Source organism: Heterodontus francisci, chromosome 4, assembly GCF_036365525.1.
Source record: "Heterodontus francisci isolate sHetFra1 chromosome 4, sHetFra1.hap1, whole genome shotgun sequence".
In the NCBI taxonomy this organism is placed as follows: Eukaryota; Metazoa; Chordata; class Chondrichthyes; order Heterodontiformes; family Heterodontidae; genus Heterodontus; species Heterodontus francisci.
The window spans coordinates 13,726,431-13,741,316 of NC_090374.1; the positions used below are offsets into that span (position 1 = coordinate 13,726,431).

Here is a 14,886-nt window from a genome sequence, read left to right on the forward strand (position 1 = left end):
GACTGGTGTGGTAAAAGTGGGTTCTGCTTCGTGGGGCAATGGCACCAGTAGTGGGCAAAGTGGGGGCTGTACCATTAGGACAGTGTAGACATGAACTGTGCTGGGACCAGTGTTCTAGCAAGCGGCATAACTAGGAAGGTAGAGAGGGTTTTAAACTAAAAAGTGGGGGAAAGGGGTCAAATTGGGGACGATGTGGTACGTCAAAGAGTAGAGACAAGGCAAGAGAGAATGATATTCTTATGGGAAATGATAAACAGACTGTGACAGGTCGGGACAGAGAGCACAAATCTGGCAGACAAGGCTAGAAAAATAATAAAAAGGAAAAAACTAAAGGCTCTGTATCTGAACGCACATAGCATTCGAAACAAAGCAGATGAACTGATCGTGCAAATAAAAATAAATAAGTATGATCTGATAGCCATTATAGAGACATGGCTGCAGGATGACATAGATTGAGGACTGAATACTGAAGGAAGGAGAGGAAACTAGGAAAAGGTGGAGAAGTGGCTCTGTTAATAAATGATGGTATTAGCACATTAGAGAGGACTGACCTAAGTTCAGGAAATCAGAATATAGAAGCGGTTTGGGTAGAGATGAGAAATGATAAAAGCAAGAAGTCACTCGTGGGAATGATGTACAGGCCCCCGAACAGTAACGACGGGATATAAAGGAAGAAATAATAGGAGCCTGTCAGAAAGGTATGGCAATAATCATGGGGGATTTTAATTTACATATAGACTGGAAAAATCAGATGGGCAAAGATAGCCTAGATGCAGAGTTCATGGAATTTTTTCGGATAGTTTCTTAGAATGCCAACCAGAGAGCAGGCTATACTGGACTTGGTATTGTGCAATGAGATGGATTAATTAATGACCTCATAGTAAAGGCAGCCCTAAGCAGCAACGATCATAATATGAGTGAATCTTACATTCAGTTTGAGGGAGAGAAGAGTGGGTCTAAGACTAGTATTTTAAACTTAAACAAGGGCAATCATAAGGGCATGAAAGCAGAACTAGCTAAGGTAAACTGGCAAATTAAGTTCAGGGATAGGTCAATAGAGATGCAGTGGCAGACATTTAAGGGGATATTTCAGAATACACAGAATAGATACAATCCAACAAGAAATAAACTGTCAGGCAAACCCCACCTGCCAAGACTGAGGCACACATTATTTCACCACATGAACAGTAAAACTTAAAATTGCAAATCCTGACTGGAAGAACATTTGCCAGATAATGTTGAAACAATGGGGATCCAGCAGTTGCTTCTCCAATACACAGAAGTGGTCAAACCTGTTTCAGTCACATGACTAGCTGGCTGGAGCTTTTGGATTTGAAATTCCGCCAAAAAAATGTTGGAAACTGTTCCATATAAGGAGCTAGTCACGTGATTAACCTGCTGAGCACCCTGGGAACTTTTGAATTTTAAACTCCCAAAGGGATTGAGTCAGAACGCCGTGTGCTCGTGGAATGAGAACATCCCCTCTGCCTGCTTGTTCCGCCTACCTGTTCACCTCTCAGGGAACTGAAACCATTGAAGACACGTAAACTGAGAGACAGAAAAAGTTTCCTACGTGAAGAAGGTTTTAAGACTAATACTGGCCCCCAACAAAACACCAGACCATATGTCATTTCATCTCCAATAAGGCACTGAAGTGGATGATCAGCCATAATCAAATTGAATGGCGGGGCAGGTTCGATGGGCTGAATGGCCCACTCCTACTCCTATGTTCCTATAATTGTGCAAAAATAGATGGCAGGTCAGAAGAGTGCACAGAATATACAAAACAGCAAAGAATGTCTAAAAGATTATTAAGGAGGGAAAAATGAGAGTATGAGAGAAAGCTAAATGGAAATATAAAAACGGACAGTAAGAGTTTCCATAGATATTTTAAAAAGAAAAAAGTTAACAAAGTGAGAATAGGTGCTATAGAAAGTGAGTCTGGGTAATTAATAAGGGAAAATAAAGAGATGGCAGATGAAGTGAACAGGTATTTTGCATCGGTCTTCAGCACAGAGGATACAAGTAACATCCCAGAAATAGCTGTAAATCAGGAAATGGAAGGGAGGGAGGAACGCAAGCAAATTACAATCACCAGGGAAGCAGTACTGAGCAAATTGTGGGAGCTGGAGGCTGACAAGTCCCTGAGTTCTGTTGGATTTCATCCTAGGGTCCTGAAAGAAATGGCTAGTGAGACAGTTGCTACGTTGATTTTAATTTTCTAAAATTCCCTAGATTCAGGGAAGGTTCCAGTATAATGGAAAATAGTCAATGCAACTCCCTTATTCAAAAAGGGAGGGAGACAGAAAGCAGGAAACCACAGGCCAGTTAGCTGAACATCTGTCATAGCGAAAATGTTACAAGCTATTATTAAAGACATTATAGCAGAACACTTTGAAAAATTCAATGTAATCAGTCAGAGTCAACATGGTTTTGTGAAAGGAACATCATGTTTAACCAATTTTTGGTGTTTTTTGAAGTAGTAACATATGCTGTGGATAAAGGGGAACCGGTGGATGTACTGTACTTAGATTTCCAGAAGGCATTTGATAAGGTGCCACGTCAAAGCTTATTGCAAAAAAAAAGCTCATAGTGTAGGGGGTATCATATTGGCAGGGATTGAAGATTGGTTAGCTAACAGGAAAGAGAGTAGGCATAATTGGGTCATTTTCTGGTTGGCAAGATGTAACGAGTGGTGTGCCACAGGGATCAGTGCTAGGGCCTCAACTTACAATTTATATAAATTTGGATGAAGGGACCAAAGGTACGGTTGCTAAATTTGCTAATGACACAAAGATAGGTAGCAAAGTAAGTTGTGAAGAGGACATAAGGAGGCTACAAAGGGAGAAAGACAGGTGAAGTGAGTGGTCAAAGATCTGGCAAATGGAGTATAATGTGGGAAAGTGGGAAATTGTCCAGGAAGAATAAAAAAAGCAGTGAGAGATTGCAGAGTTCTGAGAGGCAGAGGGACCTGGGTGTCCTAATGCATGAATTGCAAAAGGTTAGTATACATGTACAGCAAGTAATTAGGAAAGCGAATAAAATGTTATTTTTTGTGAGGGGAATTGAATACAAATGTAGGGAGGTTATGCTGCAGTTATACAGGGCACTGGTGAGACCACATCTGGAGTACTGTGTACAGCATTGGTCTCCTTATTTAAGGAAGGATGTAAATGCTTTGGAAGCTGTTTTATTTATTTTTATTTAGAGATACAGCACTGAAACAGGCCCTTCGGCCCACCGAGTCTGTGCCGACCAACAACCATCCATTTATACTAACCCTACATTAATCCCATATTCTCTACCACATCCCCACCATTCTCCTACCACTTACCTACACTAGGGGCAATTTACAATGGCCAATTTACCTATCAACCTGCAAGTCTTTTGGAGGTGGGAGGAAACCGGAGCACCCGGTGGAAACCCACGCAGACACAGGGAGAACTTGCAACCTCCGCACAGGCAGTACCCAGAACTGAACATGGGTCGCTGGAGCTGTGAGGCTGCGGTGCTAACCACTGCGCCACTGTGCCGCCCACAGTTCAGAGAAGGTTTACTAGACTAATACCTGGAATGCGAGGGTTGTCTTATAAGGAAAGGTTGGACAGGTTAGGCTTGTATCTGCTGGAGTTTGGAAGAGTAAGAGGTGACTTAATTGGAATATATAAGATCCTGAGGGGTTTTGACAGGGTAGATATGGAAAGGATGTTTCCCCTTGTGGGAGAATCTAGAACTAGGGGTCACTGTTTAAAAATAAGGGTTGCCCATTTAAGACAGAGATGAGGAAAAGCTTTTTCTCTGAGGGTAACAAGTCTCTTCCTCAAAAGGCGGTGGAAACAGAGTCTTTGAATATTTTTAAGGCAGAGGTAGATAGATTCTGGATAAGCAAGAGGATGAAAGGTTATTGGGGTTAGACGGGAATGTGGAGTTGAGGTTACAATCAGATCAGCCATGATCATGTTGAATGACGAAGCAGGCTTGAGGGGCCAAGTGGCCTACTCCTGCTCCTGAGTCGTATGTTCGCAGAAAAGCTGTATATTATTTAAATGCAGAGAAATTGCAGAACTCTGCGGTACAGAGGGATCTGGGTGTCCTGGTACATGATTCACAAAAAGTTTGTATGCTGGTACAGCATGTGATTAGGAATGTAAATGGAATGTTGTCATTTATTGCAAGGTGAATAGAATATTTTTTTTTATTCATTCATGGGTTCTGCGCACGCTGGCTAGACCAGCATTTATTGCCCATCCTTAATTGCCCTTGAGAAGGTGGTGGTGAGCTGCCTTCTTGAACCGGTACATACCATGCAGGGTAGGTACACCCACAGTGCTGTTAAGAAGGGAGTTCCAGGATTTTGACCCAGTGACAGTGAAGGAACGGCGATATAGTTCCAAGTCAGGATGGTGTGTGGCTTGGAGGGGAACTTGCAGGTGGTGGTGTTCACATCCATTTGCTGCTCTTGTCCTTCTAGTTGGTGGAGGTCGCTGGTTTGGAAGGTGCTGTCTAAGGAGCCTTGGTGCATTGCTACAGTGAATCTTGTAGATGGTACACACTGCTGCCACTGTACGTCAGTGGTGGAAGGAGTGAACGATTGTGGATGGGGTGCCAATCAAGCGGGCTGCTTTGACCTGGATGGTGTTGAGCCTTTTGAGTGCTGTTGGAGCTGCACCCATCCAGGAAAGTGGAGAATATTCCATCACACTTCGGACTTGTGCCTTGTAGATGGTGGACAGGCTTTGGGGAGTCAGGAGGTGATTTACTTGCCACAGGATGTCTAGCCTCTGACCTGCTCTTGTAGCCACGGTATTGATCTGGCTACTCCAGTTCAGTTTCTGGTCAATGGTAACCCCCCAGAATGTTGATAGTGGGGGATTCAGCGATCATAATGCCATTGAATGCCAAGAGGAGATGGTTAGATTCTCTCTTGTTGGAGATGGTCATTGCCTGACACTTGTGTGGCACGAGCGTTACTTGCCACTTATCAGTCCAGGCCTGGATATTGTCCAGGTCTTGCTACATTTCTACACGGACTGCTTCAGTACCTGAGGAGTCGCGAATGGTGCTGAACATTATGCAATCATCAGCGAACATCCCCACTTCTGACCTTATGATTGAAGGAAGGTCATTGATGAAGCAGCTGAAGATGGTTGGGCCTAGGACACTACCCTGAGGAACTCCTGCAGTGATGTCCTGGAGCTCAGATGATTGACCTCCAACAACCACAGCCATCTTCCTTTGTGCTAGGTATGACTCCAACCAGCAGAGAGTTTTCCCTCTGATTCCCTTTGACTTCAGTTTTGCCAGGGCTCCTTGACGCCATACTTGGTCAAATGTTGCTTCGATGTCAAGGGGAGTCACTCTCACCTCACCTCTTGAGTTCAGCTCTTTTGTCCATGTTTAAACCAAGGATGTAATGAGGTCAGGAGCTGAGTAGCCCTGGCGGAATCCAAACTGAGTGTCATTGAGCAGGTTATTGCTAAGCAAGTGCCGCTTGATAGCACCGTCGAGGACACTTTCCATCACTTTACTGATGATGGAGAGTAGACTGATGGGGTGGTAATTGACCAAGTTGGACTTGTCCTGCTTTTTGTATACCAGACATACCAGGGCAATTTTTCACATTGCTGGGTAGATGCCAGTGCTGTATCTGTACTGAAACAGCTTGGCTAGTGGCACGGCATGTTCTGCAGCACAGGTCTTCAGTACTATTGACGGAATATTGTCAGGGCTCAAAGCCTTTGCAGTATCCAGTGCCTTCAATCGTTTCTTGATATCACGTGGAGTGAATCGAATTGGCTGAAGTCTGGCATCTGTGATGCTGGGGTCTTCAGGAGGAGGCTGAGATTGATCATCAACTCGGCACTTCTGGCTGAAGATTGTTGCAAATGCTTCAGTCTTATCTTCTGCATTGATGTGCTGGGCTTCCCCATCATTGAGGATGGGGATATTTGTGGAGCCACCTCCTCCAGTTAGTTGTTTAATTGTCCACGACCATTTACAGCTGGATGTGGCAGGACTGCAGAGCTTAGATCTCATCCGTTGCTTATGAGATTGCTTCGCTCTGTCTATCACATGCTGCTTACGCAGTTTTGCACGCAAGTAGTCCTGGCTTGTAGCCTCACCAGGTTGACACCTCATTTTGAGGTATGCCTGGTGCTGCTTCTGGCATGCCCTCCTGCACTCTTCATTGAACCAGGGTTGGTCTCCTGGCTTGATGGTAATTGTAGAGTGGGGGATATGCATGGCCATGAGGTTACAGATTGTGGTTGAGTACAATTCTGCTGCTGCTGATGGCCCACAGCGCCTCATGGATGCCGGGTTTTGCATTGCTAGATCTGTTTGACATCTATCTCAATTAGCACAGTGGTAGTGCCACACAACACGATGGAGGGTATCCTCAATGTGAAGTCCGGACTTCGTCTCCACAAGGACTGTGTGGTGGTCACGTGCGGTGGCGTAGTGGTATTGTCACTGGATTCGTAAACCAGAGACCCAGGGTATTGTTCTGGGGACATGGGTTCGAATCCCACCACAGCAGAAGGTGGAATTTGAATTCAATTAAGAAAAAATCTGGAATTAAAAAGCTAGTCTAATGATGGCCATGAAACCATTGTCGATTGTTGTAAAAATCCATCTGGTTCACTAATGTCCTTTAGGGAAGGAAATCTGCTGTCCTTACCTGGTCTGGCCTACATGTGACTCCAGACACAGCAATGTGGTTGACTCTTACATGCCCTCTGAAATGGCCCAGCAAGCCACTTAGTACAAGGGCAATTAGGGATGGGCAATAAATGCTGGCCTAGCCAGCGACGCCCACATCCCATGAATGAATAAAAAGAAACTCCTACCAATACCATCATGGACAGATGCATCTGCGGCAAGAGATTGTTGAGGACGAGGTCAAGTATATTTTTCTCTCTTGCTGGTTCCCTCACCACCTGCTGCAGACCCAGTCTAGCAGCTATGTCCTTTAGGACTCGGCCACTCGGTCAGTAGTGGTGCTACCGAGCCACTCTTGGTGATGGACATTGAAGACCCTCATTCAGAGTACATTCTGTGCCCTTGCCACCCTCAGTGCTTCCTCCAAGTGGTGTTCAACATGGAGAAGTACTGATTCATCAGCTGAGGGAGGGCAGTAGGCAGTCATCAGCAGGAGGTTTCCTTGCCCATGTTTGACCTGATGCCATGAGACCTCATGGGGTCTGGAGTCGATGTTGAGGATTCCCAGGGCAACTCCCTCCTGACTGTATACCACTGTGCTGCCGCCTCTGTTGGGTCTCTCCTGCTGGCGGGACAGAAGATACCCGGGGGTGGTATTGGCGGTATCTGGAACATTGTCTGTAAGGTATGATTCCGTGAGTATGACTATGTCAGGCTAGTCTGTGGACAGCTCTCCCAGCTTTGGCACAAGTCCCCAGATATTAGTAAGGAGGACTTTGCAGGGTCGACAGGACTGGGTTTGCCATTGTCGTTTCGGTGCCTAGCTCGATGCCGGCATAATATACAAGTCAGGAAGGTTTGCTACAATTGTACAGGGCATTGGTGAGACCACATCTACAGTACTGTGTACAGTTTTGGTTTCCATATTTAAGAACGGATATCATTGCATTGGAAGCAGTTCAGAGAAGGGTTGCTTGACTGATTCATGGGATAAAGGGGTTATCTTATGAGGAAAGGTTGCTCAGGTTGCATCCATTGAAGTTTAGAAGAATGAGAGATGACCTTCTTGAAATATATAAGATCCTGAGGGGACTTGACAGGATGGATGCTGAGAGGATGTTTCCCCTTATTGGGGACACTAGAACTAGGGTAAAACAGTTTAAAAATAAGGGGTCACCCATTTAAGACTGAGATGAGGAGAATTTTTTTTCTCAGAGGGTTCTTAGTCTGTAGAATTCTCATCCCCAGAGAGCAGTGGAGGCAGGGTCATTGGCTACTTTTAAGGCTGAGATAGATTCTCGATGAACAAGGGAGTCAAAGGTTATAGCAGGTAGACAGGAAAGTAGAGTTGAGGCCATAATCAGATCAGCCATGATCTTATCAAATGGCGGAGCAGGGCTGAGGGGCCAAACGGCCAACTCCTACTCCTAATTCGTATGTACATAAGTATTTAAGTTAACCATCAATTAGTGAGTTATGTTGTTCTGAAATTCACTTACTTGAAAGGGCGGTGGAAGCAGATTCAATAATAACTTGCAAAAGGGAATTGAGTAAATGCTTGGAGGGGAAGAATTTTCAGGAATATGGGGAAAGAGGAGTACTGGGACTAATTGGATAGCTCTTTCAATGAGTCATAGAGCCATAGAGAGATACAGCACCGAAACAGGCCCTTCGGCCCAACGAGTCCGTGCCGACCATCAAACACCCATTTATACTAATCCTGCATTAATCCCATTTTCCCTCTCACATCCCCACCTTCCCTCAATTGTCCTACCACCTACCTACACTAGGGGCAATTTTTACAATGGCCAATTTACCTATCAACCCGCAGGTCTTTGGCATGTGGGAGGAAACCGGACCACCCGGAGAAAACCCACGTGGTCACAGGGAGAACTTGCAAACTCCACACAGGCAATACCCAGAACTGAACCCGGGTCGCTGGAGCTGTGAGGCTGCGATGCTAGCCACTGCGCTGGCATAGGCACAATGGGCCAAATGGCCTCCTTTTGTGCTGTATCATTCAACGATTCTAGGATACAGAGAAAGATCTCGGTGCATAAAGACATAGTGTTGCTGACATCTCTTACCTGTGTGCTTTCGAAGATGCTCTTTAAAATGTCCAAAATGGTCAAACTGTTTCTCGCAGTACTGACACACGTGTACCTTGCGGACGCAGCGTGGCTTCTTGTTCCCACCCTCCTCGTCACGATGGGAGGAGAGGTGCTGTTTCCAGGCACTCTCTCGCGTGTACTGTTTGCTGCACAGGTGGCATACGTAGTTCTCCCCCGAGTGCACCTTCAGGTGTTCCTTGAAGTGGTAAAAGAGTCTAAAGGAGCGGTTGCACTTTTCACAACAGAACAGTTTGTCACCCTGCGCCAGCACTTCCACAATGTGAATCCCATCCTCTGTCACAATGGATGTTTCTGTCTCCTCGCGGGACCGGGCCGTGGGCTCCCGCTCCCCTTCCTTCTCCAGCTCCTTATCCAGCTCATCCTGCTGGTATTTGCTGGTGATATCAGCAAGCAGGGCCAGCGCTGACTCTGCTGGTTGCTCCGAGCTCGCTACATCACCAGAAGGTTGTGTTGACTCATCTGCCGTCGACAAATTCTCTACCGCTTCCACCATGTCAGCCCCGGCCTCATCTTCCATCTCTTCTGCATCAATCTCCACGATCTCCGCAGCGAAGACGTTCTCCTGGTCGATTTCCACTGTCTCGGTCTCCTGGATGGATGGCAGAGTTTCAGTAATGACATTCGATGTTTCTGCTATTGTCCGCTTCTTGGCTTTCCTCTTGCCAGGCGCCTTGGCTTTGGCCGTCGGCGAATCTGCATTGTTTCTGAAAACAGAGCAGGGCAGTGAGCAAGGCAGGGAATGTTAGCACAGCACGAGGACACAGAGCAGGGCAGTGAACAGGACAGGGAACAGCACGAGGACACACAGCAGGGCAGTAAACAGGGGAACAGCACAAGGACACAGAGCAGGCCAGTGAGCCGGACAGGAAACAGTAACACAGCACAGAGCAGGGCAGTGAGCAGGACAGGGAATGGTAACAACACAAGGACACACAGCAGGGCAGTGAGCAGAACAGGGAACAGTAACACAGCACAAGGATACAGAGCAGGACTGTCAGAGGGACAGGGAACTGAAACACAGCACAACAGCACAAGGGCACAGAGCAGAGCAGTGATCAGGGTGGGGGACAGTAGAACAACACAAGGACACAGAACAGAGTAGTCAAAGGGACAGGCAATGGTTACGCTGCAGAGGAAAGAAGAATATCCCCAAATTTAAAAGTGAAAACCAATAACTAGTTAAAATGTGACCTGGCTAGAGAAAAGGAAGAATGTATTGACTGAGTGCCAGACCACAGCTCTCAAATGTCTCCAGTGAATTGCTCTGAAGTGCAGTGAGTGTTAGCAGGATCCCTAAAACAGCAATGAGTTGAATTCAACAAAGAACCTGCTCCTAATGTCCAAGTCAATGTCCTCCCGCAAACACCAAGCAAAACACTCAAACAGGTCACTCACTCACTGCTGTTTGAGGGCCCTTCCTATGTGTAAATTGGTTGCCACACATGCTTGCATAATAAGTCACTGCATTTCAAAGTCGTTCAATGCCCGGGAAGCACTGTGGAGCGTTTGAGAGACGTAATCATGCTGCACAAATGCAAGTCTTTGCCAGCACAGGCGCAATGGGTCAATTAGCCACCTTCTAAGCTAACAACAATCCTAACTAACTAACTAACCAAGCTAACTAATCCACAAAGGATTTTCTCCATCGGCATAATGTCTCTTACTTCAGCCAGTTACCATGGCATTAAAATGGCACCCATCTGAAAACCCTAGCTTTAATAGCTAGGATCACACACACACCAAAAGTGGTCTCGAGTGGGAGGGCTGCAACCAGCCACTGAACTCATAGAATTATACAGCACAGGAGGAGGTCATTCGGCCCATCAGCCTATGTTCCAGCACCAGCCTCCAGAGAAGTAAATAGCAGAACAGAAATAGCGCAAGTGTTTTGTTACCGGTTGTTCAGTGCTTTCATCGCCTCTTCCATCTGTAAGTATTCCGCCGCCTTCCACACGTCACTCGCCTCCTCTTCCTGCAGCACCATCAGCTTGGCAGTGTAGGTAAACTCAATGAGGTGTCGGAACGCCAGGTTACTCACCCCTGAGACAACAGAGCAGCCAGTGTCAAAAACACAGGAAGCCACCTCTACACTACTTCACATCAAGGATCATCGCAAACTCACTCTTTACTAGGACCTCAAAACTGTTGAGTTTCTTACCAAACAGGCTGCATTGATAAATGCAGGGAAATAACAGATGAGTAAGGCTGCAGGGGGCCCCTAGCACAGTTCCTGCATCTGGAAGGAGCTTGAAAATTCCCCATTGCAGCCTGCAATTGTTTTTCAAAATGATACCGTGGTCTTCACCTCTGTTGTCTCTTAAAGACAAGCAGAGTTCACTCTACTGGCAGAATTTCTACAGGAATTTAAAAGACGTTTTAGTGTTAGCTGTGGTTCAGTTGTTAGCATTCTTGCCGGAGTCAGAAGGTTGTGGGTTCAAGATCCACTCCAGGGACTTGAGCACAAAAAGCAAGGCTGACACTCCACTGCAGTACTGGAGGTGTGCTACACTGTTGGAGGTGCTATCCTTTGGATTAGACATTAAACCGAGGGCCCCCATCTGCCCTATCATGTGTATGTAAATGCTCACATTAGAGTCATAGAGTTTTACCGCAAGGAAACAGGCCCTTCGGCTGTGCCGGCCATTAAGCACCTATCTATTCTAATCCCATTTTCCAGCACTTGGCCCGTAGCTTTGTATGCTATGGCGTTTCAAGTGCTCATCTAAATAATTCTTAAATGTTGTGAGGGCTCCTGCCTCCACCACCCCTTCAAGTAGTGTGTTCCAGATTCCAATCACCCTCTGGGTGAAGACATTTTTCCTCAAATCCCCACTAAACCTCCTGCCCCTTACCTTAAATCTATGCCCCCTGGTTATTGATCCCTCCGCTAAAGGAAACAGTTTCTTCCTATCTATTCTATCAATGCCCCTCATAATTTTGTATACCTTAATCATGACCCCCCTCAGCCTTCTCTTTTCTAAGGAAAACAACCCCGGTCTCTCTTCATAGCTGAAATGCTCCAGCCCAGGCAACATCCTGGTGAATCTTCTCTGCAACCTCTCCTTCCTATAGTGTGGTGACCAGAACTGTACACAGTACTCCAGCTGTGGCCTAACTAGCATTTTATACAGCTCCATCATAACCTCCCTACTCTTATATTCTATAAATGGGATATATATATATCACATTGCAATATTTCAAAGAAGAGCAGGGAGTTATTCCCAGTGCCTTGTAGATGGTGGACAGGTTTTGGGGTGTCAGGAGGTGGGTTACGCGCCGCAGGATTCCCAGCCTCTGGCCTGTTTTTGTAGCCACAGTATTTATGTGGCTGCTCCAGTTCAGTTTCTGGTCAATGGTAAACCCCAGGATGTTGATAGTGGGGGATTCAGCGATGGTAATGCCGTTGAATGTCAAGGGGAGATGGTTAGATTCTCTCTTGTTGGAGATGGTCATTGCCTGGCACTTGTGTGGTACGAATGTTACTTGCCACTTATCAGCCCAAGCCTGTGTATTGTCCAGGTCTTGCTGCATATGGACACAGGCTACTTCAGTATCTTAGCATATGAATTAGGAACAGGAGTAGGCCATTCAGCCCCTCAAGTCTGTCCAGCCATTTGATAAGGTCATGGCTGATCCGAATGTGGCACCAACCCCACTTTCCTGCCTGTCCCCATAACACTTGACTCCCTTGTCTATCAAGAATCTATCTAACTCAGCCGTGAATATATTTAATGACCCAGCCTCTACTGCTCTCTGAGGAAGAAAGTTCACAGGCTAACAACCGTCAGAGAAAAAGATTCTCCTCATTTCATTCTGAAATGGGAGACCCCTTATTTCTAAACTGTGTCCCCTAGTTCTAGTCTTGCCCATAAAGGAAACATCCATCCAGCATCCACTCTGTCAAGTCCCCTCAGGATCTTATTTGTTTCAATAAGATCACCTCTTATTCTTCTACCAATGGGTATAGGCCAACCTGTTCAACCTTTCCTTATAAGATAAGTCCTTCATCCCTGGAATCAGTCTGAACTGTTTCCAATGCAATTTTATCCTTTCTTGAGTAAGGAGACCAAAACTGGACACAGTTCTCCAGATGTGGTCTCACAAGGCCCTGTCCAGCTGTAGTAAAACTTACCCACTTTTATATTCCATTCCCCTTGCAATAAACAGCAACATTCCATTTGCTTTCCTAATCACTTGCTGTACCTGCATACTAACTTTTTGTGATTCATGTATCAGGACACCCAGATCCCTCTGCATCTCAGAGTTCTGCAATTTCTCTCCATTTAAATAATATTATGCTTTTCTATTCTTCCTGCCAAAGTGGACAAGTTCACATTTTCCCACATCTGTCAAATTTTTGCCCGCTCACTTAACCTATCTATATCCCTTTGCAGACTCTACGTCTTCTTCAAAACTTACTCTCCTACCTATCTTTGTGTCATCTGCAAATTTATCCAAGTCATTGATATAGATTGTAAATAGTTGAGGCCCCAGCACTGATCCCTGTGGCACTTCACTAGTCAGATCCTGCCAACCTGAAAGTGCTCCATTTATCCCTACTCTCTGCTTCCTGTTAGCTAAACAATTCTCCATCCATGCTAATATGTTACCCCCTTCACCATGAACTTTTATTTTGTGTAGTAATCTTTGATGTGGCACCCTATCAAATGCCTTTTGAAAATCCAAGTACAACACATCTATCTACAGGTTCCCCTTTTTTCTCATTGCTTGTTACTTCCTCAAAGAATTATAATAAATTAGTCAAACATGATTTCCGTTACATCAAACCATGTTGACTCTGCCTGATCACATTATGATTTTCAAAATGACCTTCTTAATAATGGATTCTAGCATTTTCCCTATGACAGACAGATGCTAGGCTAACTGGCCTATAGTTTCCTGCTTTCCGTCTCCCTCCTTTCTTGAATAAGATATATTACATTAGCTATTTTCCAATCCACTGGGACCTTTCCAGAAGATCACAACTAATGCATCTACTATCTTTGCAGCCAATTCTTTTAAGACCCGAGGATGCAGGCAATCAGGTCCTGGGGCCTTGTGAACCTTTAGCTCTAATTGTTAGCCCAATACCTTTTCCCTGGTGATTGCAAATGTTTTACGTTCTTCCCTCCTTTTTGCCTCTTGTTTTACAAATATCTTTGGGATGTTTTTTGTGTCTTCTACAGTGAAGACCGACACAAAATTTTGGAGGAGTTGCGAATGGTACTGAACATCATACAATCATCAGCGAACGTCCCTACTTCTGATCTTATGATGGAGGGAAGGTCCATTGATGAAGTAGCTGAAGATAGTTGGGCCTAGGACACTAACCTCAGAAACTCGTACAGCAATGTCCTGGGACTGAGATGACTGGCCTCAAACAACCACAAACATCTTTCTTTATGCTAGGTATGACTCAACCAGTGGAGGGTTTCCTCCCTAATTCTCTTTGACTTCAATTTTGCTGCCTTGATGTCAAGAGCAGTCATTGTCACATCACCTCTTGAGTTCAGCTCTTTTATCCATGTTTGGACCAAGGTTGTAATGAGGTCAGGAGTCGAGTGCCCTGGCAGAACCCAAACTGAACATCAGTGAGCAGGTTGTTACTGTTTAAGTGCCGCTTTGCTGATGATCGAGAGTAGACCGATGGGGCGGTAATTGGGTGGACTGGATTGAATTGGCTGTAAAGCGCTTTGGGACGTCCTGAGGTCACGAAAGTGCTATAAAAATCCAAGTCTTTCTTTTTTTATATGGGAATCTGCTCCACATGTTGAACACTCTCTATGTCATGAGGAACTGCTTGATTATGGCACCTTTAACATTCCAAGGTGCTTCACAGAGGCGGAATAATAATAGAAGGGATTATTGAGACAGAGAATATAACAGAGAGAGGAATTAAGGGAGAGAAAGACCAAATGGGAGCTGCAAGCAGCTGAAGGCTCTGCTACCATAGGGAGAAACACTTCCAGTCGGCACAGCATGGGATAGATACAGAGTAAAGCTCCCTCTACATTGTCCCATCAAACACTCCCAGGTCAGGTACAACATGATCCCTTGCTGTGCATTAATGCGCAAAGCTAAATTGCACACAATT

General features: G+C 45.5%; 1 protein-coding gene across 8 annotated transcripts in view; it reads right to left on the reverse strand.

Moving 5' to 3' along the window:
• Window positions 1-14,886, reverse strand: part of znf131 (zinc finger protein 131) — a 108,901-nt gene that overhangs the window by 12,713 nt on the left and 81,302 nt on the right. For all 8 annotated transcript variants that reach the window (XR_010974834.1, XM_068029175.1, XM_068029172.1 and 5 more), the window contains 2 exons: window positions 10,688-10,832; window positions 8,748-9,496 (listed from right to left, as the gene is read on the reverse strand). Coding sequence is in view for 7 of the 8 variants with exons in the window: in XM_068029175.1 (XP_067885276.1) it covers window positions 8,748-9,496; window positions 10,688-10,832 (894 nt within the window). In the remaining variant the exon portion in view is untranslated. The remainder of the gene's footprint in view (window positions 1-8,747; window positions 9,497-10,687; window positions 10,833-14,886) is intronic.